This window comes from Aspergillus ruber (genome assembly GCF_000600275.1).
Source record: "Aspergillus ruber CBS 135680 unplaced genomic scaffold scaffold00031, whole genome shotgun sequence".
In the NCBI taxonomy this organism is placed as follows: Eukaryota; Fungi; Ascomycota; class Eurotiomycetes; order Eurotiales; family Aspergillaceae; genus Aspergillus; species Aspergillus ruber.
Genome location: NW_024467327.1, coordinates 48,497 through 69,572, shown reverse-complemented (window position 1 = coordinate 69,572; position 21,076 = coordinate 48,497). Strand labels below are relative to the sequence as shown.

The following is a 21,076-nucleotide window of genomic DNA, read 5'->3' as shown; positions in this document are numbered from 1 at the left end:
CATAGCAATAGCATGATACAAGTATGAGCACTACTGGTACAAAGTACAATAAGCATGTGAAGAACTGTGAAGAATGACAAGTTCTTCATGTTGTTGCAGATGAAAAAAAAAAAGTTGGGATTTTAAAATCATTCACAAGGAGAATGCCATTACTGTTGACAACTAGTATACCTATTCAAAATCCTGGTTCATAGCTTCATAAACATCCGCTTCATCCTTTTGATGCTGCTGATTCTGTCTCGTCTTGCGTCCATTCCCAAAGGTAACAGGGTCCGGCACTGGATTGGCCGACTCATCGATCCCGGTGCCCAGCAGCTGCTCAGTTCCCCAGCTGTTCACATCCTCGACCTTGTTCTTGGAGGAATTGGCTTCGTCCTGCAGGCGAGAAACGGCCTTACGGTCTTGGGTGACATTTCGCAGGCGACGGGTCTGGTCTTGGTTTTCAGGAAGACGGACCGCGGTGTCAGTTTTGGAAGAGGGCATGATGGCTGCGTTGTTAGTATTTGGTAGGTCGGTGTAGGTCGGTATAGGTCGGTGTCAAACGTCAAAAGGCTTACCGGTTAGATGTGCTTTTGGTGTGCAGAGTAAACGCTTCGATTGATCTGTCAACCACAGCCATTGTTCAAGGGCTCCTATATACTTCCGTTAGTACCAAGTGGCGACGATGATACAGAATGACGCCGATGTGTCCCGCGGGCTTTCATTAGGGTGGCCATTGCTGCTGCCACTGAGGCGTGAATGCTATTATTCCATTTGAGTCTGGTATTGGCGCTGACAACGGCGGTGATCTGGTACTAGAGACTGGGTGACTTCATCGCGCCGCTTCGATTGAAGTCACTGCCTCGATGAGGCTAGCGGTGTCTATTCTAGCCAATCTCAGCCAGCTGGACAAGTCTGGTTCGCCTATTTCGCGTCTGGCTCGATGCATCCTGTGACACTTCCCGTTGTTGTCAACCAGGCCTGCAGTTGAAACCCAGTGCAGTGCATCTTTTAGCCGTTTGGAGTATGCACATGTCCCCAGTAGGGTACAGCCCGCGTTACGTGACCCACCTGTACCCACGAGTCCAGAAATATGGAGTCCAGCACGGAGCAAGTACGGAGTACTCTGACCGCAAATATGTTACACAGCTGCGGTCGCGACACGCTGACACGCTGACAGACCGTTGAATAGCTTCAAACTACCCAGAAAAGGCAGGCTAAACGAATGACACCATCGACTGGGTCAATCACGCGGTTCCCTAGATTAGTGTATAAACAATACAATTATATGATGACCGCTTCAGCCCTATCCGAAGCGGGGCGATGATCTGTGATTCAGGGGGCATGATTGGCCTAGAACACTCAGGCAGATATATTTTACAAGTTCCATGCAGTCTCTGTCTGCACCGAGGCACTAGTTCAGCCATTGTAGCGTACTATGTACCGATAAGGCTGTGGTGGCAGCGGGTCATTTCCGCAAACTCTGCGATCGGCGTTCCCGGAATACACCGACAATAAAATCCACCGTCCCCCCTTCTTCTCAGCTCTTCGCACACCTCTCCCCTCTCCCGTCAAGGCTGTACATGACAGTATGAAGTCCGACATCGAGGCTCACCCTAACCCCGAGTCGACGAAAGCGTCGTCGTTGGGCGAACTATGGAATCAATCCATTGATCCGGTTTACGCGGATTGGATTGGTCTTGTGCTCTGCTTTGTCACTGGTTTATGCGACAGCAGCGCCTATAATGCCTGGACCTGCTTCCTTGCTATGCAAACAGGTACTTTTACCCTACACCCCCTAACCAGCTGCTCGCTAACGCTCGTAGGAAACACAATCTTCCTCGGTCTCGGCGCGTCCTCCCAGCCGTTCAACAAGCCCTGGGGCTGGCTAAAATCCCTCGTCTCCATCGCCGCCTTCTTCCTCGGCGCAACCGTGTTCTCCAACACCACGCGTCTTGCCGGCCCCCGTCGTCGCGGAACCCTCTTCGTCTCCTTCCTGATGCAGTCCATCCTCATCATCATCGCCGTCGCCCTGATCGAAGCAGACCTTATCCCGCATACCTCGCAAGACGCCAGTTTGACCGGTGGACCGCTGTTCCTGGAATTGATCCCGATTGCGCTCCTGGCGTTCCAAAGCGCGGGGAGTATCACGTCGACGAGGGCGTTGGGGTATAACGAGATCCCCTCGGTGGTGTTGACGAGTGTGTACTTTGATCTGGCGAGTGATCCGAAGCTGGTCTCTGGGCCGACCGGGAATGTTAAGCGGAATCGTCGCGCCGGTGCTGTGATCATGTTGCTTATCGGGGCGATTGCGGGAGGGTGGTTGAGTCGGAGTGCAGGGGGGATGGAGTCTGCGCTGTGGATTTCGGCTGGGATTAAATTCGTGATTGGGTTTGTGTGGTTTGGTTGGTGGGGAGAGCAGTAGTTTACTTTGTATAGGGAGCATAGAATAGCATAGCATACTTGATAGACCGTTAGACTAGCTATAATAGATGCGAGACACGTGGTTAATGCATGATAGACCTACATATGCATCTTGTATGCACTTTTACGCATGGCTACAGGGGTTTAGACCGGGATAAATAGCGTCAAAAAGTAAAGTGGTAAATAAATATATAATATAAGTCATGGAGGTAGTGGGTGTCTATGCAGTCTCAGGCACAACAAAAGAAACGAGACAGCCGTAAAGAGCGAATCAACCGGTCCACGAATTAAAACAAACAGTCGCAATCCAAGACAATCGCAGAATGGTATCTCGAAGCAAAGCAATGCTCAACGCGACGGTACACAGAAAGCTGAAGAAACGAAGAATGGAGAAGGAAAAAAAAAAAAAAAAAAAAAAACAGGCATCGCGCGATAGCGAGAACCCTTCGCAAGCAGTCAAAACAGATTGCCGCGCTCATGCAAGAAACGAAATGAATCAAAACCAAGGTGCGCCTCCCGATCCTGTACCAGTATCATCCTGCGCTAGAGAACAGAACAACAAACGAAAGAGATATTACTTTTATGACCAGTCTATAGAGGCCCGTATGTAGTCAGACTCCGTATGAGTCTTGTATTTTGCCTGTGGAATCATGCAGATGGCCGGCGGAGAATCTCGTCACAGTTGGCGTCAAACCGCATGTTCCAGAGACGGATACTGTTCATCAGTTTCTCCGTGTTTTCGAGTTCGCGGTCCCGGCCGAAGAGCGACTCGACAAATTCACACCCGGCGTTGCGGCCCATGGACACCGCCTTGCCCTCGCGCTTGGCCACCTTCCACATAAAGTGCTCGCAAGCCTTGAGCAGCTTCTTGAACCGCATCCACAGACGTTCGCCGCTTTCGAGAAAGTCCGCAACGGTCTCGCGCGACTCGCGACGCTGGATCCGATCGAGACACTCGTCCGCCCGCTTGACCTTGCCTGCCAACTTGATCAACAGCAACCACATGTCTCCGGCGACATCGGCCATCGGGGTGGAGGCGCCATTGTGAAAGACGGTCCAGTCGTAGATCCACTTGCCCAACGAGTTGGCGTCGAACACACTGCCGAGAAGAACGATCGGGGCTTCTGTGGGGTCCCAGTTCTTGGTCGAATATCCGGCAGGAATTCCAGCGCGCTCGGCATCTTCTTCGGTGGCCACCGGCGTGGTCTTGGTGCTCGAGGTCGACTTGGGTTTGGATGGAGTGCGGGTGGATGTGGACTGGCGACGCGCGCGAGACCGTTTGGAGGACAGATCGGCATCATCATATGCAGGCACCTGGTTATAATAAAAATACTGATCAGTTGGGGGCTTAGGCTTGCGTTGAGAGGAAGATGGGCGTCGGGACCGGCGGTCGCTATCTCGCTGGGGAGTCGAGTAGGACGGCAGCGGCGATCGCGAACGACGATCGTGGAAGACATATCGCGGCACATCGTCAAACACATCGTCGACCACGTCCACAAATGCGTGACGCTGCTTGTGCGGCGGACGAGGGTCTGCCGCGGCAGAATAGCGACGGTTGGGAAAGGAGGACGGAGGATAGCCACAAGAAGCACTTACAGGATCGTGCTTGCGCGGTGGTGGCGTGCCAAACTCTGGGGGAGCATCATAGTAACTGTGCGAGTAGGAGGCCGGATGGCCCCAGTCTTTGGCGGAAGGGCCGGCATAACTGGCCTTGCGAGTATGACGCTTGGACGAAGTACCCGAAGCACCTCGAGGCGACGAGACGTAGGGACTGGCGTACGGGGTCGCATAGTAGGCGTAGGCAGGAGAGGTGGGAGGAGAAGCGTAGTCGTAGGCCGACCAGCCCGGGTGAGGTGGAGGAGGATTGTAATGATACATTATGTGAAGCAGTAAATAACGAAAATAGAACGACTTTTAGACTCCCGAGAGAAACACGACACAGGTGTATAATACAGGGATATCAAATGCAAACAGAACCAGCAAATAATACAACTAGCAGAAAAAAACCAGCAAAAGCAGCAAAAGAGCAAAACGACCAAACCGTCACCGAAGCGAGGAATCCGATCGTACACGAGAAGAGGGTATCGTTGAGGTGCGAGCGGACATTTGAACTGGCAGCGTGGATAGGATATGGTCTCTATCGAGCACCAGCAAAGAAACCGGTGATGATATGTGTAGGAGGTGAGCCCAGAAAGAAAGGGGAAAGTGAGTGATTAAAAGCGAGGGAGCCGAGGGTTTTGTAGGTTTGCCATTGGCGCCGTGGGCATAACAGGCCGTGGGGTTAATGGCATTTGCCGTCCTTGTATTATTCTGTATTATCACCTGACGGGCTCATTGTGGCTCAGCTTGATTCACTATTATTATGTCTTATTATCTTGTGGCAATCCAGGTTCAGCTACTGTCTGCCTACGGTCACGACTGGCCTGGATAATTCCGGGCACTACCTATGGGCTCAGGTACTACCTATGGAGTTCAGTACTATCCTACGGAGTACCATGGTAGACAAAGCACTCCCGTCCCAACCCGCGGTTCATACAAGTATGCAACTCTAAAAACTCTGCGTTGGGTATTACCGCCACTGATCAGACCGCTCCGTACTTGGAACGGACAAACTATGGGATATACAAAAAAGAAAATCTAGAAGGATTCAAAACGCTAGTCCATCCTTATTCTCACGCACCGCATTGGCCCGTTGAAGATTTTTCATTCGTAGAATTTTTGCCAATCAGAGAATGCCCCTGACAGGGGTGGACTAGTACTACTCTACTATGGCCAGAGTAAGGGGACGGATCCGACCCGATTGAATCGAAACCATTCCCTGCCATGGCCTATAACATGGCTATAACGTTCGGAGTGCGACGTCCGGTCAGCTGGACTCGTCGATTCAGCGAATATAGCATCGGCGATATCAGCCGCAGGGTATATCAAACACCCCCTACCGACTCACCAACATCGCTCAAACAGTGCAAATCTCCCAGGGTTCCGGGTCTATATGCACGAATGCACGGCCTTAGGATCCTCTCTATGTCTGACATATCGCAATTATGGGCCGGATTCCGAGTCATTCCCGAGAATTTAGACGCGTCAATCTTTGTGTGATCCTGACTCTGTTTGATATGTGTCCTTTTTTGTTGTTATTGTCGTTGGCATTCGATATCGGAATGGAATGGAATGGCTGATTGTTTGTTGTTCCGGCCCTCATGTGTCGTCCGTTGTCCAGCAGTCAGACTCAACCCTGACGCCGTGCAAATAAACATCTGCAGGTTGGATTTCGAACTGGTCCAGCTCCTGCACGCTCCATCTCTATCGCCCGGGTTCTCGGACTATAACACTCGATTGGTTTTCATTTAGGATAGATATGGACAAAAATAATCCATCCAAGAAGCATGCGCCACGGGGCCAAGAGTACTACCTCTAGAAGTACCCCAATCGGTATATGACTTTTGCCATGTAGTCAGATTTAAACTACGCTATGTATATCGATGAGGTTGGCGCCAGCCTTGCTGTGCGACGGGGTACAAGGCTCTTCGTCCGGCCTCTGGAGAGGCTTAACGTACGTACTATGTACTCCGTGCAACAGAGCAGATACAGATACCCGCCCTTATTGACTGCTGTGCGAGTATCGTGACACCAGTAAGGCGCTTCGGCTGGGCGTAGCAAGGGCATGGTAGCAAGGCTATGGTAGCATTTCAAGCCTGTCCAGTGTATAGTCAATTGTTCTATAGACCCATGCCATGCCGTGGGAACTAACGGTCCGACGGTACTAGCAAATACAATGCTGGCAGTCCATGTCCTGCAACGGGGACCCGGCCTGTTCTACAGTGCCGGATCAGCCACAGATACTGTTACCACGCCAGGAGTAGTCGTTATTGCTACAGGTAATGCATTTACTACTACTGCTGCTCGGATAATATTCCTGATTAGACCCTCTCGAATGATATCACTCCGATATATATCCAACTACGTAATCAGGAACCACCCTTTGACAAGTGACAACACCCACAACATCCACAATGATACCAGGAAATAGCAGATATAATCGACCGACTATCACCGCTACAGCCATATCAGTTGATTTGCTAATCTTTTGATGGTGACCGGTACGGTCTGTATACACAACCCCCCGCCCACATACATCTGCATGTTCACCGTCTCTGTATGTACACAGTACTTGCGTGATAAGGTCAAAAATAGACATATTCAGCACCTCGACCGGAATGGCAGTATAGACTACTCAACGCTTCAAGCCCCTCCCAGAAAGGAAAGTGGGATACCCCTCAGTCTCTCGTAAAAGTCTGTTCACCCTGCAAAATACCCCTCAGCCCCTCCAACAGCCCCTCCTCCACGCATAACATCATAGCCCATGGAAGATTCTCCGTCACTCTGTGGAGTATAACGAGCATCCAGACCGACTATGCAGCCTTACAACTCAGGATACGATCAGGCCGAAATGGGAAATGGCGGCCTCACTTTCAAATTAACCTTTTTTTTCCCTCAAATACTGTCTCGCTAACGGCGGTAATTCTGCTGGTTGGTTCCCGATAAGATGACATGTTCATGCCTTGCCGAGTCTTCTCTCCATGCAGACGCACGAGTCTGACAGGCTGTTAAAGTTGCGTGCTGACCGATAGATGGTGGTCAGACGATGAGCGTGGTTTTGGCAATAGTGTTTTGAGCTTGTGGACTTTGGTATGCCTTGCATTATGTACCGCTGGTATTCGGTGAAATATTTATTACTCTTATGTACAGGGTCTAGTATATACATGTCATGGTATGGGATACCTTCATCAAAAGATACCAGATCGGGCCAGCCAGCATAAGGTATCGCTACCGTTTTAAACCGCCATGTACTCGGCATCTGCTCGTTTGGATCGCATCGCCTGCTGCCATCGGAATCCCCGTTCAAAAGCCAGTGCCTTGCTCGGGGCCCGCCAGTTTCCGCATCCGTCTGTTGTGGCGTTCTGCGCCCAGATCTTCTCCAGTAGATCCAGACACGCCAGATTGTTGCAGAATCCAGAGTCTCGGGAGATGTCCCGACACCGCTGGCGGATCAGGCTGCGGTCGCTTTCCAAGACACATTCCGATCCCGTAACGAAAAGCGGCCAGAGCAGGTAGGCGTCTGACTGCACTGCTGTGAGATGGTGCATGATGACCTGCACGATGTTTTGGATACACGGGTGGCTTGACGGTAGGTCCGGATACGCTAGTCGTTCGCTGTAGAGGATCGCTGCGTGTCGGAACGACTCAGACACATGGAAGATTTGCTCACAGTGTTGGGATGCGACCGCCGACAGCGACGATGGCGACGACGGCGGCGAGATATATGGCGGTGCAGGTCTGGTTCCACTGCCATGAGGCTGATACCGCCACGCCTCCAATTTCTGACGCAGAGAATACCATTCGCTCCAAAATGCAGGCGACGTCGGCCAAGGGCTGGGCATGCTGGCTTGTGGCGGCGTCGCGGTCGGGAATCCGTTAAGACTGACCGCTGCCGGAACGCCGCCGGGCACGACAAACATACCCTGTGGATGGGTCATCGACGGTGGAAGGGCCGTCGTGGGAACAGACATCTCCGGGGGGGTCGGGCCGCGCGGCGTTCGATCCTGGCTGAGCAGATTCAAACGTCCCAGCTGCGCAACCAGCCGAAAGAGGCTGGCGTCGCAGCCGGCCAGCTCCTCAAGGCCCCAGTCTCCGTCTGATAAAGAGGTAATGTCCAAACAGGTACCACGCAGGTGGCTCTCACGATCGTTGGTCGTTGCAGTCATCGTGTCAAACCAAGTGAACATGCGGATAAACCATTTCAGATCATCGGTCACTCTCCCGCTCGCACGCATCCGAATGGCCAACAGCTTGGCGACTCCGGCAAACTGCGTCTTGAATTGGGCAACCCCCGTGTCGCAGACATGAAACAGGCACAAGATGAGCAGAGTCGCCAACACTGAATCCGACAATCGTTGTTGCGGATCTGCCAATTCCGCATTCAAAGCTTTCACGGCCCGCCCCCGGTGGTACTGCTCTTCCTGCGCAATTTCCGAGGCCGAGTGGCTTCCCGGATCTTCCTGGGTCAGCGCCCGATGCGCCATGCACGACATCCGAGACGCCGGTGTCCTCTCCGTAGACATGGTCTTGCGTATTTGCCGTTGTCGCAAGTTGCTGGCCGAAAGAGTCGCGATAGCCTCTTGAAGGGACTCGCTATCGCGTGCCAGATGTAAAATGTGCGCGCGGAACGGGTTCGTTGGGCTGTCAAACGCCACAATCATCGGAGCGATAACTTCGGCATAGTAACTAATCAGGTGTCGGAGACGAGGCGTGTTCCCAACTGATCTCGACAGAAGCATCTGAAAATACGACGGAGAAGGACATTGCGCCCAGGCAAATGCATTCTCATAGTCCCGTGCTTCTTGCGCTTCAGATCCCTGCCTGGGCCATTGCGCCGCCATCGAAGGCTGACTGAGCGCTTCAGTTCCCACTGCGAAAAACGGAGGAGTGTTTGCTGATAGGCACTCTCCAAAATCGATCTGGGTGGCTGAACCTGGCGAGTAGGCCGTCGGAGAATACATGGATGCACTGGGCCAGACCTCCGGAGCCAAAGGCAAACCATGTGGCCATGGCATCCCATTTTGCGCAGTATCCGACACAGGCGACAGTTGCTGAGAAGACTGTTGGTAGGGTGCTACTGATGGTGGTGTCGATCCCAGCGGGGTGGCGCCCGGGACATTCGATGGGACAGAACGAGGAGGGGTCGACGAAGGCGCCGGTTCAGGCTGGTTGGCCGAGGGAGAGGGCCACGGTTTCGGAGACTCGGTCGGTCGAGCTCCCGTCACCGGCAGGGATAGCCCCCGTAGTTTTCCTCGACTGGCGACCCCAACCCCCCAGGTTAAGGTGGTTTTGTATCCCGCGCATTCTCGACCCGAATCGAGGCATTGCGAACAGTATGGACGACGGCGGTCGCAACGCGAACTCCGCTTAGCGCAAGTGAAGCAGTCGTCCGACGCGCCACCGGCAACGGCTCGCTTTCGACGTTTCCTGGGCGCAGCAGTTGCGTTTGCAGGCAGCTTGCGCGACTGCGCACGAGAAGTCGACTCGAGACGGTTGGAGTTGGAAGCGAGTGTCATTGTCGGGAGCCAGAAATGCGGAGGCACTGGGGACTGCGGGGTCTCATGGGTGAGGATGCAGAGCAGAGAGAATACAGAGGAGGGAGAGAACAGCAAAAGCAGCTTAGTAAAGAGAAACCCGATGCCAGAGAGAATGGGATGTTCAGGATGTTCAGGATATTCACAGAAGAACCCAGAGTTCGCAGCAAAGAAGAACAGGAGACGGCCAAAGTCTGGAGAGGCGCAAGATAAGCGACGATCCACGCGGCTTCATCCGACTGCAGAGTTGAAAGTACTCTGTAATTGTCCGCTGATTCCCCATTTGTGCATTTTGTCGATATGGGCACATATATAGGGGAGTAGAAGGGTTCGCGAACGATAATATCGTATTCCGTATTCATACACAACGTGTTGTTCCTGTAGCAAGTTTGTGTCATCGCGCCATGGGGCTGTCTGATCGCCATGCCAATTGGACCCGTAACTGTTCCATAACTCTGTAACCGCTCTGTAGGTACTCCGTACCCTGTATTCCTGTATTGGCTTCGGCGCCTGGGGCTGTACTGTAGGAAGACCCTGTGGCACGTGAACCTCCTGACTTCTCACACTCTCTGCCCACTGTTCCCCATTGCTCTATTCGTGGTTCAATTCAAGCTTCAACCCAGTTACCTTTGATTGTCAATCTTTATCTCTTTTTCTTAAGTGGCTTAAAGTGACCCGTCCGTTTCCAATTCTGACCTCGACTGTGCTAACGTTGCGCCCTTTTGGGCCAGCGACCGCGCTGCATCGGCCACCTCGAGGCTACAATCAAACTCATCACTCTTAAATTCTCCGACCTCTAGTTCAGTCGATCTGAACAGGGATACCTACGCGATGGGTACTCTCCGTCTCGCAAGGCTGAGGTCTATCCTCCTGGCCATGATTACCATTCTCCTCGTCAGCGCGATCTATCTATACTGGATCCCGACCCCTGCTTCGACTCCTGCCTCCGTGGTTCCCAATACGGCCTTCCAGGTGCCTCTGGCGGAGCGACAGAATGCTTTCTGGAAAGCATTGCATCCGATCCTGCAGAAAAATGCCCCCGCGAACCCTCCCCCCGAACGTCGCGGAGATGTTGGTGCGATTCACTTCAATGCCTCCTCGACCGATCCGCGACCCGACCTGATCCTCCTCAACGACCAAGACCGAAATGCGATGCAAGTGGCGCACGAGAACTTTGTCCTTGATGTTCGTCATTCGAAGGCCTTGCGACCGGTGCATAGACCTGGGTCCCGAGGTATTGTGTCGACCGCGGGGGGTTCATACTTGCCCGTGTTCTTGTCGTCGTTGCGGATGCTGCGTCGGGTTGGATCTACACTACCGGTGGAGGTATACATGAAGGATTCGACAGAGTATGAGAAGCGCATCTGTGATGGGATCCTTCCGAAATTGAATGCGCGGTGTCTTGTTCTGGCGGACGTGGTGGGCAAGGAGGCTATTGCGCACTACCAGCTCAAGGTGTTCGCCATGCTGTTCTCCTCGTTTGAAGAAATTCTCTGGATGGATGCGGACGTCTTCCCACTGTACAAACCCGAGGAGGTCTTCGACGCAGACCCGTTCAAGTCCGCAGGGCTGATCACCTGGCCTGACTTCTGGGCGTCATCAGTGTCTCCGGCCTACTTTGCTCTCTCGCAACAACAAGAACCACCCATGTCTGCACGACAGTCGTCGGAAACAGGCGCCCTCATGGTGTCGAAAAAGACCCATCTCACGACCTTGCTTTTGGCGGCCTACTACAACTACTACGGCCCTTCGCATTACTTCCGGCTACTATCGCAAGGCGGCCCAGGCGAGGGCGACAAGGAGACCTTTCTACAGGCAGCGTCGGCTGTAGGGGAGCCGTTCTACGCCGTGAGCGAACGTGTGGCAGCCATCGGTCATCCAAAGGACGGTGAAGACGGAATCTCAGGATCGGCCATGGCACAAGCAGATCCCATTCACGACTACGTCCTGACGAGCCAGGATAAATTGCGAGTCCAGGACCCGTCTGTGGCCGAGCCTCCACGAGTGTTCTTCATCCACGCACATTATCCCAAGTTCAACCCCGCCGAAAATGTCTTTGGCATGAAGTGGGAAACCGCCCCGACCCTTCGACCCGATGGCACCGATGGACGAGCATGGACGACACCCGAGGACACACTGCAGCGGTTTGGATACGATGCGGAGAAGGCATACTGGGAAGAGATCAAATGGGTCAGCTGCAATCCGGACGTCGAGTTTCGGACGTGGAATGACAAGCCGAAGGTCTGCGCCAGGGTCGAGAACTACTGGCAGAATGTGTTTGCGGAGCCGCATCAAGATGATCCTAAATTCGGGGGGTGATGACTGACGGGGTCCATGGATCTATCATTAACGCCATAAAAGGCGTATATTCCTACCACGCATTGATGGGTGTGGCTTCTTGTTGCATGGTTGGAATGCCTTCCCCCGCCCAAGGGAAGTTGCGCCGGAGTCCAGGGCATATCGCGACCAGCGGTTTGCTTCAGAATGTCACCCTTGGCTGAATATACACAGCATACTGTTGCTACGAGTGGAAGACCATCATGTTAATATCTCCATTATTAAGATACAAGTCATGAGACCATGGCAAATCTAATGATACACAACCCAACCAAAAATGCTAAACAATCATAAACGACATCGTAAGACTCATGCACCTATTTAATTGATACCCTTCTCGCGCAGTCTCAACTCATCATCCTTCTGGAGGTCGTGGTCGACCTGGGCGCCCCGAGAGGGTTCGTGTCCGTGTAGCACGGCCTGCACGTTATATCAGCCTCTGTTTATCCACTTAACGGATCAACGTAAACATACCGGCGCCTCGGGGTTCTTCTTGCTCAATTCAGCTTCAGGGTCATAGCCCGAACCCGATGCCTTGGACGAATCGGTCTTCTGTGACTGAGCGGCGAGCTTGTTGGCGATGGAGCGGTCGTCCTCTGTTCTCGTTAGCTACCATCGTTATGCCCCAGCAACCGGTGACAAAACGTACTCGAATCAATGTTCTTGTGACTCCGGTGCTGACCCTCCTCGTACCTTTCGCGCTCGTTGATCTCGGACTGGGGGACGTTGCGCTGGTCACCGGCTTCGTAGATGGCGCCGTGGCCGACGTTGGAAAGGCCTGCTCCGGAGGTGTTGGATTGCATTGTGAGTGTTCGTGTGTGTGTTCGTACTTGTGTATGGTATTATTTGAAAAGAATAGTTGCTGATTGATGGTAGAGAGTTCCTGGCCACGACTGGGTTCTTATACTGGGACATATCTGGATGCAGAAGTTGTGATGTCATACTGAATCGGTGAGATCATATAGTGGTTTGGTGGGGCGAATTGCAACACAGCAGGATTGTACCAGTACACACAAGTATGAAGACGCATTCGAAGAAAATGGAACAGTAGACCAGGCTGTGGCATTATTATTGTGTCATGTTCTGTCCGTGTACTTGATCCCGCACAGGGAGGGTTGCGCGGATCTACCGCAGTAGCCCCATTCAAGACACGCGACACACTACCAGTTACGGAGAGATTTTAGCGGTATCAAGGCTGTTTTACTCCAGTCTGTGTGTTTATACTCTCTACGGAGTAGAACATCGAACGACTTCGTCCACGTGACTAACAGAGCCCAAAATGGTAATAGTAGATTGCGCTCATCCTGTGCTGTATAACATAGTGCCCTTATTTTACGGGACAAACCAAGGCATGGATGGTATGTGATATGGTCTGTATTACAGTACGATCGCCTTGGGCACCACCGACGTGCCAGGATCGAATGTATTATTTTGTACTAGTTGGTTCCATAACCCCAGAATGTTTGGCCCTTGCATTGTCTTTATATTAGCATATTTACTGCACCTTGGCCGTGTCCAAATGGCAAATACGTATTTACTGACAATGGAGCAATCTGTAGAGACTTCACTACCGATGCACTCAGCCGATTTTCTAAAGAAACACCCAGAAGTTGCCCATCTCTTGCAGGAAGCCGTAGTACCCTAGCATGTTGGAATCGGCCCAGAACCGGGGTCTCCTTTGGAGATATGCCACGAGAAAGGACGGTTGCAGGCATAATTAAATAGAGATCCTAACGATGTTCTAGCCGTTATCCCTACGATCTATGTATTTCCGTCAAACCTACATAAAAGGTAACTTCTTCACTGCCCGGCCCTGTTTGTGCTTTTGCTGATTTATGGAGGATGTGTCGATTATCTCATTCTGCGCACTAACCAATTTCCTTATAGGATTGTCCTTTCGTTGCGGCAGTTCGAGAATTCTGAGATGAGATATTGTATGGGAGTCTGGAGGAGGATAGCCCTCCTGCTTTGGAAAAAAAAAAAAAATAAAATAAAGAGTCGATATGGACTTGATCTACAGCCTTTATCGCCAGCCGTCTACGCATCATTTTGCCTGGTTGGCTGTTCTGTCCGTGTAGTATGAGAAAGGCAGTAGACCTTGTTCATTTGAATGAAAGGGAGATGTGGGCGAGGTTGGATACTGTCCCAGAGGGACTAAGAAATAAGGGTCATCTAACGCTGGCACTTTTGAAGGCCCAGTGGCACTGGTTGGCATCTGACTTGGCTCTTTTTGATGCTATTCTAGGGTCTTGCTGGATCCCGCTGGGCCTCTGTACACTTGAATCTCATCCAACTAGATCATACATTCCATTTCTTCAAAGTAAGGCTCATATTCGGTATCTGCGGAAGTGAACATTCCCATTGCCGCTTGGATATCTTGCATTGTTTGATCGAACACACTTCTTTCCCCCTCCCACAGGGAATAATGGCTTTCTTCTTTCATGGGATCAAACGCTTCTTCACTGAAGCGAAGCCCAAGGTGCCTCTGGCAAAGAAACTGGATAAATTCGTAATGCGGCTCGTGCGTGCTAAAGAACTCATCATACTTATTCGGCTGGCCTGACGCACGGTGCAAACATTGAAGGAGGATATCAAGGTTTTCGTAGGGAAAGTCGGCGGATAGCGCTGCCGTCTTCATTGATAGGTCTACCGGCCTCACACTCAACAATTTGCCGGCGTCTTCGATTTGCCGCGGCATACAAAATTCGTCTGGGTAGAAAGCTCCCGGAATAATGACTGTCGTCTTTTTTGGTTGCAAATGGACCTTTTCTCGTAGGCGAGTCCTGGAGCGGATGCATTCGCCGTTTCGCTTCTGATATGTGACTAGTCTTGCATATAGACCATCTAACTGATAGTATGTAAATAAAAGTTGGACGAGCTCAGTGAATACAGTCGAGGCTTCGTTATCATCAAAGCCAGGTGGGTTTGTGAACCCCATGGATTCAAATAGCGACGAGACCTCCTTCAACTGGTGACCTTGAGCTCGTGCTTTACTTAGGCAAACAAGGAATTCGACAAGCGGACCGAAGATCTGCTGATGCCCCTCGTGATCTCCAAAGTTATATGCAGGGTATTTGAGCAGATATTGAGTATCGTTCAAGTCGAACGCAGACCGCACAAAGTACTGCTCTTCAGAGATCGCCGTCTTCAGCCTTTGAAGGAAGCCACGAGGACGGTCATCATCGCGTAGGAAAAATGGTTCCTGGTATGCTCGACATAGTGCCGCACCAATAAGGAAGAGCCGATACATGGACGCGTGGAACCCAACGCGCCAGGTTTCCCACCCCTCGGGGTCCTCGTCAAAGTCTTCGAGACCGACCGTACCTTTGAATAGATCATGCCAGATAATGTTCTCGAAACACTTGGCGAGGTGCTCATACCCGAAGACTCCCAGGAGTTCATCGTGCGATGGGGGGTTTGTCTCTGGACCGAGCTGGTGGAATGGAAACGGACCCGGAGGTAGTTCTCCATCCGCAAGGTGTTTCTGCGCTATGACTGTGGCGCGAACCTGGGGGTAATTAGTCGCAGATAATTCCATAAGCGGACAAATAGACTTACTGCTACTAAAGCATCGTCAAACGCCCGAATCTCGGCTCTCCCAAGCCGGCGAATAATCGGGGAAGAGATGGACAGCCATAGAGAACGGAATCTTCTGCATGCTGAGCCTAGCGCAATGGCTTGCTGGAGGGTGTCACAACTGTCGAAGATCTCCGTAAGGGCCTCGGCTGGTAGACTTGTAGGGGATGCCATTGTAGACTATTTTGGGGCAGAGAAGATGAATATTATCATCGGTGCTTGGCGGTAAAGAGTCACAACCCGGTCCCGGTGAGTTCTCATGGGCATAACTCAACTACAAGAATCTCTTCTTGTCGCCATGCATCTCATTTCTAGCGCATGGACTATGAATTACTATCTGTTCATCTCCCTCGTCACCACCTCCCATATAGTTAAACTACTCAGACCCACGGCCCGATGACCAGCCTGCGGTCCAATATCGGTATAGTCCCTGGCAATAACCAACTCTTTGTGGGAGATAGACCATCTGAAGGATGTGCTGCGGTATGCACTGAACTGTTTCGTTGAACGCATTTTGACACCAGCCTTGCAAAAGTGGATGCAGCGAGTAGCTGAGATTATAGTATATCGCTTGTGCCATTATATTAGGAATCTTGTCCTACGCCAGAATTAGAGAAATATCAAATATCGCCTCAACCCTCTGTCATATTTCTTCCACAACCCTTTTCTTACATCAAACTACAAGCTTCTCCCATCAACGAATTATTTCAAAATACATATCCATGTCGGACCCAGCGTCCCGCAAATCCCGAATGGCTCGAACGCCTATCCGAATGCAAGGACTTCACCATCCATCATGATGACTAGTTTGTAACTATGAAGTGGACGCGCTGGCGCTCTCGTGGACGGTTTGCCAAGATGCGCGCCATCGTCAAGTCGAATATCGACCCAGAAGATGTAGAAACTGTCCGTGGTCTCTATAATGCCATACATCGTGATCCCGGCAAAAGGCTCCACGATGATGCTATGCAACGTCTGGATAGTTTGGGGGAGGACAACCTGGAATGACATGTGTCTGGCTAGCCAGAGGAGCTTCGTGCCGCCGCCCCTGCAACTTCTGAGAACGGCTTCCACGGCTTACTCTGCTTATATTCATTGATCATTGTGATGATTCTTCTCGTGATCTCCCTCTTGTAAAAAGGTGAATTACCCAACGGTCCGACATATTGCCGGGAAGACTGCCATATGATGTTGATGTATGCCGTGAGGAGCTCAAAGGGTTTCTAAAAGTCGAGAAGTATGCAGGGCAACATGAGAACACTAGGGTTGCCATAACTCTCTATGACCTGGGCATTGTGCCGTATGTATTACGCTCCGTGAATTTACAAGGAGATCAGGTTGTTGTTCTTGTGGACTTTACTCTTCTATCCATTCCTGGATATCATGTTCACTGTTATTCTGATCACTGGAAGCTAATGGGCTTGATTTCAAGGATAAGGCCTCCAGATCAGCATTCGGGGACTATCATGATGAATTCTATTCTTTTATTCTGTAGCAGACCAATATGGTTCGGTTTTGTCCCCCTCTTGCCTGTTAGCATTCATCCTATGTCGTGTACCTGCTGCTCGCATATTTGATTGTATGGATATGTACACGCATGAACACATGGAAGTAATGACTAGGATACTGGAGTCGTACAGGTAATAACGTTATATTTCAATGCTAGACTGAATCGAAGTGACGCTGACTGACATGGCTGAGATATATTTAGCGTTATTCCCATCGTCTGGGTCTCAGGATCCATTACCTCGCACTAAGTTATATCAACTTTGTTTAAAAAAGCAATCAGATCCTCCCACCAACCTCCAGTCATTCAATTTCAGACGAGCCCGTCTACAGAATGGTAGTCTTTCTGCGTATGGGTTATGGCTCGCAGGTCAAGCTCGTAGCTTGGACGCTTTTGTTCGTGTCGTGGTGTGGGCGAGTCCATTATGAAGAGGGCAATAATCTATAATTACATGCTTTTAACGTAATTATCACCAACTCTCCACTGATAATAAACTTAAACATTGGCAGTTATAACTCTGATCTCCGTTCTCTACGCTATGATTCTCAGTGAGTTCTCCGATCCATCTTCCTTTCCGGATCGATCCATTAACGATTTCCTTAGGGCGCATACCACTTCCTCGAAGCATCACCAAAGAGATCGCCGTAGAGACTCTCACAATTATCAACTCCTCATCTGAGTTTTATGGCGAGGTTATACAATAGAGTCTATACTGTGGCCAACCTCGGATGTCCCAATCAGATTGGCGAGATCAAAATCACACCGACCAACATTGAGAATGGCATCACTCCCCTACAGGAGAATGAACCCGGGAGCAGCCTTCTGAGAAGCTGACGGTAACTGAGAAAGCAACAACGCAGAATCCGAAGTGATGAGTTATGCATTACAAGAAGAGCATACGGTCCAGAATTCGCCATTCATCTGGTTCATGTACAGGTTCTTTGGTCATCACAATCCGAGAAAAAACGTAGTGATGGTGCTTCTGAAGAATGTTGCCGCTAACAAGGAGATTGTGAGTGTAGCTAGTGGTGGGCTGTCGTATTTTGATAATGGGAAATTCAAGCATGATTGATCAACATTCATTTTTGCGTCTTTTCAGTGGTCTTTTATAGAAACTCATGGACTTACAATGTTTCTTGACTAAGGACGTGATTCATGTCTTCTACTCAGGCACTGCACTGAGCCCTATTCTGACCGGGAGACACGAATTGACTTCATCGTCTTTTGCACTTTTGTACCATGCTGTGCTCCATCACTGTTTCTTATGGGCTCCATGACTCAGATCCTCTGCTAGTATGTCGCCCGAGTAGCTGACTTGTTTTTTTGTTAATAAATGGTGCTCGTTGCTATTGAACTGGCTATACGTACTTTTTATACTTCGGAGATAAGGCGGAGCAGCATTTCCCCACACATCCCACTTCGGCTTCCAGCACTCAACCACACCCAATTCAACCCAAGTATTCCGTACCCTGCACTCCCATACTACAAAATGGCCGTCGACCCTGCCTACCAGGGCCTTTTTGAGACCTTAAAATCCCGCTTCCAATCCGCTACCTCTATTGACGCCTCGAAATGGCCAATCCTAGCTATGGCAACCCTCGTCGCGGGGCCTGAACCCGACTATGCCCATAACCTCTATCTCTACCTCCTTAACCAACCCGAATTTAAACAAACGGGCTCGGACGCACGCAAGACTCTGATCCGCCGTCTACGCGAAGCCCTCGTCAAAGCCATCCCGCTCGTCGGAGTGTGCAAGCCCATCGAGGCGATTCTGGCTATTAATGGCGTTGAGCGCGAAGAGGATAAGGATTACACTTTCACCCGTGAAAACTGGAAATGCGACACTGCCAACCATGAACGTGCAGTTGGATGGTTCCAGAAATTGTACGCGGGGAATTCATCAGGCACGTTGGATCTGTTCCGCTCGCACCGCGACTTTGCCTGGTTATCCATGGAGATCACGTACGGACTGTTCCTGTCGGATCGGCAGGTGTTGGACGATGTTGATACGCAGCTGGTTGTGTTGCCGGCGATCATGAGCCAGAATTTGAAGACGGAGACGCATTGGCATATTCGCGGCACGAGGCGGTTGGGTGTGCCCAAGGAGGACGTGAAGGTGATTTGGGATTGTGTGCAGCTTGTCGCGGACTTCTTTGGGACTAAGCTGAACCGGGTGCCTACAGTTGATGCGGTTGAGCCGGATGTCTAGTTTACGCTTTACGTATAGATTTAAGGTAGAGTATATAGAGAGATATAAGACTGAATGCATGCAATTAATCATCTATTCGTGCTCGCATAACCCAATACCCTGTATAAACCAAAACAAGAAACAAAATGCAAATCCCTTACTCCATCTCAATGGTACCCGGGGGCTTGCTGGTAATGTCATACACCACCCGGCAAACACCGTTGACTTCGTTTACAACCCGACGGGACACCCGCTTCAGGAACTCGCCGTCAAACGGATACCAGTCCGCAGTCATAAAGTCTCTGGTTTCCACCGCACGCAGCGCAATCACCTGCTCGTGCATGCGCTTGTCACCCATCACACCGACAGCCTTGACCGGCAGCAGCGCCGCAAACGCCTGGCTGATGTTCTGGTACAGGCCGGCGGCCCTGATCTCCTCGATGAAGATGACGTCGGCTTCCCGTGCGATGCGCAGCTGTTCGCGGTTGACTTCGCCCAGGATACGGATGGCCAGACCCGGACCGGGGAAGGGGTGGCGCCAGATAAGGTCATGCGGGATTCCGAGGTTGGTGCCCAGAGCGCGGACCTCGTCCTTGAAGAGCTCACGCAGCGGCTCGATCAGCTTGAGGTGCATGCCCTCGAGCAAACCACCAACGTTGTGGTGGGTCTTGATGGTGGCACTAGGGCCCTTGAACGAGATACTCTCGATCACGTCGGGGTACAGAGTACCCTGCAGAAGCCACTCGATGTTGCCCTCCTTGTCAGAGCCGGCAGCAGCATCGGTGATCGACTTGGCTGTCTCCTGGAAGACCTCGATGAAGGTGTTACCGATAATCTTACGCTTGCGCTCGGGGTCGGTCACACCCTTGAGAAGGTTGAGGAAACGGTCGGAAGCGTCGACGACCGTGAGGTTGATTCCTAGTCCCTTTTCGAGAGTCTCATGCACCTGCTGAGCTTCGTTGAGACGCAACACTCCGTTGTCGACAAGGACGGCGTGGAAGCGGTCGCCAATGGCCTCCTTCATCAGCTTCGCAGCAACGGTCGAGTCGACACCACCGCTGACGGCACCAATGACCTGACCTTTCTCGCCGACCAGGGTCTTGATGCGCTCAATCTCCTTGTCCACGAACTTCTCCATGCTCCATTCCTGCTTGGCGGCACATATATCGACAGCAAAGTTCTTGAGAATCTCGGTTCCGCGGGGAGTGTGAGTCACTTCGGGGTGGAACTGGATACCGAAGTAGGGCTTGGTGGTGCTGGCGATACCGGCGAAGGGAGCGTTGTCGGTGGTAGCAATGACCTCGAAGTTGTCAGGGAGCTTGGCGAGCTTGTCGCCGTGGGACATCCAGACCTGAATCTTGTCATCAAGACCCTTGAAAAGACGATCGATGGTGCCCTCCTTGCCAGCTTGACGGTGGATGTTCAGATGGGCGTGTCCGTATTCCTTCTTGTCACTGGCCAGGACGTTCTTTCCGTGGTACCAGGCGAGTTCCTGCAGACCATAACAGATACCGAGGATGGGAACATTGAGGTTAAAAACCTCCGGGTCGACATGGGGGGCAATCTCTTCGTAGACGGAGAAGGGGCTTCCGGACAGAATAACACCGGTAGGCTTCCAGGGCAGTTCGGCGATCTTCTGGGTGCACGGCAGCATCTCGGAGTACACATTGAGCTCACGGAGACGTCTGGTAATCAAGTGGGAGTACTGAGAACTGCGATAACTGTCAGCACCTAGAACAATCTTTCTATCACGGTCTCAGGGCTTACCCAAAGTCCAAGACCAGGATGGTATCGAAGGTCTTGTGCGGCTCAATGGCTGTCTCAACGTTGGAAGCCATAATGCTGGGACTGGGGATTGTGAAGGAGATTGAAATAGAATATCTCCCCAGACAAAAGGAATGTAGAAATTGGTGGGAATGACTCCAAAGGAAG

At 51.4% G+C, this 21,076-nt stretch overlaps 9 protein-coding genes across 9 annotated transcripts; 3 read left to right on the top strand and 6 right to left on the bottom strand.

The window, feature by feature from the left end:
- Positions 1 to 171: 171 nt before the first annotated feature.
- EURHEDRAFT_464046 (uncharacterized protein) lies at positions 172 to 483 on the bottom strand (the record flags this gene model as incomplete). The annotated part of the gene is made up of 1 exon (XM_040784933.1): positions 172 to 483. The coding sequence occupies one exon, from the start codon at positions 481 to 483 to the stop codon at positions 172 to 174; it is 312 nt and encodes a 103-aa protein (XP_040635456.1).
- A 910-nt stretch (positions 484 to 1,393) lies between these two features.
- On the top strand, positions 1,394 to 2,559 carry EURHEDRAFT_486199 (YoaK family protein). The gene is made up of 2 exons (XM_040785562.1): positions 1,394 to 1,757; positions 1,806 to 2,559. Exons 1-2 carry the CDS (start codon positions 1,571 to 1,573, stop codon positions 2,402 to 2,404), a joined length of 786 nt encoding a protein of 261 aa, XP_040635455.1. The 5' UTR covers positions 1,394 to 1,570; the 3' UTR covers positions 2,405 to 2,559.
- A 246-nt stretch (positions 2,560 to 2,805) lies between these two features.
- Positions 2,806 to 4,613, bottom strand: EURHEDRAFT_416041 (uncharacterized protein). The gene is made up of 2 exons (XM_040782851.1): positions 4,000 to 4,613; positions 2,806 to 3,717 (listed from the first exon to the last, which is right to left on the bottom strand). Exons 1-2 carry the CDS (start codon positions 4,279 to 4,281, stop codon positions 3,052 to 3,054), a joined length of 948 nt encoding a protein of 315 aa, XP_040635454.1. The 5' UTR covers positions 4,282 to 4,613; the 3' UTR covers positions 2,806 to 3,051.
- A 2,395-nt stretch (positions 4,614 to 7,008) lies between these two features.
- On the bottom strand, positions 7,009 to 9,838 carry EURHEDRAFT_416038 (uncharacterized protein). Its single transcript, XM_040782850.1, has one exon. It carries the CDS (start codon positions 9,516 to 9,518, stop codon positions 7,239 to 7,241), a length of 2,280 nt encoding a protein of 759 aa, XP_040635453.1. The 5' UTR covers positions 9,519 to 9,838; the 3' UTR covers positions 7,009 to 7,238.
- Positions 9,839 to 10,006: 168 nt separating this feature from the next.
- On the top strand, positions 10,007 to 12,253 carry EURHEDRAFT_416036 (alpha-mannosyltransferase). The gene has a single exon (XM_040782849.1). The coding sequence runs from the start codon at positions 10,368 to 10,370 to the stop codon at positions 11,853 to 11,855; it is 1,488 nt and encodes a 495-aa protein (XP_040635452.1). The 5' UTR covers positions 10,007 to 10,367; the 3' UTR covers positions 11,856 to 12,253.
- EURHEDRAFT_416034 (uncharacterized protein) lies at positions 12,085 to 12,695 on the bottom strand. The gene is made up of 3 exons (XM_040782848.1): positions 12,523 to 12,695; positions 12,348 to 12,469; positions 12,085 to 12,293 (listed from the first exon to the last, which is right to left on the bottom strand). The coding sequence occupies exons 1-3, from the start codon at positions 12,674 to 12,676 to the stop codon at positions 12,195 to 12,197; spliced, it is 375 nt and encodes a 124-aa protein (XP_040635451.1). The 5' UTR covers positions 12,677 to 12,695; the 3' UTR covers positions 12,085 to 12,194.
- A 1,471-nt stretch (positions 12,696 to 14,166) lies between these two features.
- Positions 14,167 to 15,623, bottom strand: EURHEDRAFT_464189 (uncharacterized protein; the record flags this gene model as incomplete). Its single annotated transcript, XM_040784940.1, has 2 exons — positions 14,167 to 15,381; positions 15,432 to 15,623. The coding sequence occupies 2 exons, from the start codon at positions 15,621 to 15,623 to the stop codon at positions 14,167 to 14,169; spliced, it is 1,407 nt and encodes a 468-aa protein (XP_040635450.1).
- A 2,768-nt stretch (positions 15,624 to 18,391) lies between these two features.
- On the top strand, positions 18,392 to 19,491 carry EURHEDRAFT_416031 (uncharacterized protein). The gene has a single exon (XM_040782847.1). It carries the CDS (start codon positions 18,446 to 18,448, stop codon positions 19,163 to 19,165), a length of 720 nt encoding a protein of 239 aa, XP_040635449.1. The 5' UTR covers positions 18,392 to 18,445; the 3' UTR covers positions 19,166 to 19,491.
- On the bottom strand, positions 19,302 to 20,982 carry gua1 (GMP synthase (glutamine-hydrolyzing); the record flags this gene model as incomplete). The annotated part of the gene is made up of 2 exons (XM_040786635.1): positions 19,302 to 20,856; positions 20,912 to 20,982. 2 exons carry the CDS (start codon positions 20,980 to 20,982, stop codon positions 19,302 to 19,304), a joined length of 1,626 nt encoding a protein of 541 aa, XP_040635448.1.
- Positions 20,983 to 21,076: the final 94 nt, after the last annotated feature.

Excerpts from the sequence above, each read along its gene's own strand:
- EURHEDRAFT_416034 (XM_040782848.1), bottom strand. The coding sequence starts at position 12,676 with ATGCAATCCAACACCTCCGGAGCAGGCCTTTCCAACGTCGGCCACGGC. Across the intron at positions 12,470-12,522 it reads TCACAAGAACATTGATTCGA|AGGACGACCGCTCCATCGCC; the intron begins GTACGTTTTGTC and ends TAACGAGAACAG. Across the intron at positions 12,294-12,347 it reads AGAAGAACCCCGAGGCGCCG|GCCGTGCTACACGGACACGA; the intron begins GTATGTTTACGT and ends TATAACGTGCAG.
- EURHEDRAFT_486199 (XM_040785562.1), top strand. The coding sequence starts at position 1,571 with ATGAAGTCCGACATCGAGGCTCACCCTAACCCCGAGTCGACGAAAGCG. Across the intron at positions 1,758-1,805 it reads CTTCCTTGCTATGCAAACAG|GAAACACAATCTTCCTCGGT; the intron begins GTACTTTTACCC and ends TAACGCTCGTAG.
- EURHEDRAFT_416031 (XM_040782847.1), top strand. The coding sequence starts at position 18,446 with ATGGCCGTCGACCCTGCCTACCAGGGCCTTTTTGAGACCTTAAAATCC.
- EURHEDRAFT_416036 (XM_040782849.1), top strand. The coding sequence starts at position 10,368 with ATGGGTACTCTCCGTCTCGCAAGGCTGAGGTCTATCCTCCTGGCCATG.
- EURHEDRAFT_416038 (XM_040782850.1), bottom strand. The coding sequence starts at position 9,518 with ATGACACTCGCTTCCAACTCCAACCGTCTCGAGTCGACTTCTCGTGCG.
- EURHEDRAFT_416041 (XM_040782851.1), bottom strand. The coding sequence starts at position 4,281 with ATGTATCATTACAATCCTCCTCCACCTCACCCGGGCTGGTCGGCCTAC. Across the intron at positions 3,718-3,999 it reads CACCGCGCAAGCACGATCCT|GTGCCTGCATATGATGATGC; the intron begins GTAAGTGCTTCT and ends TATTATAACCAG.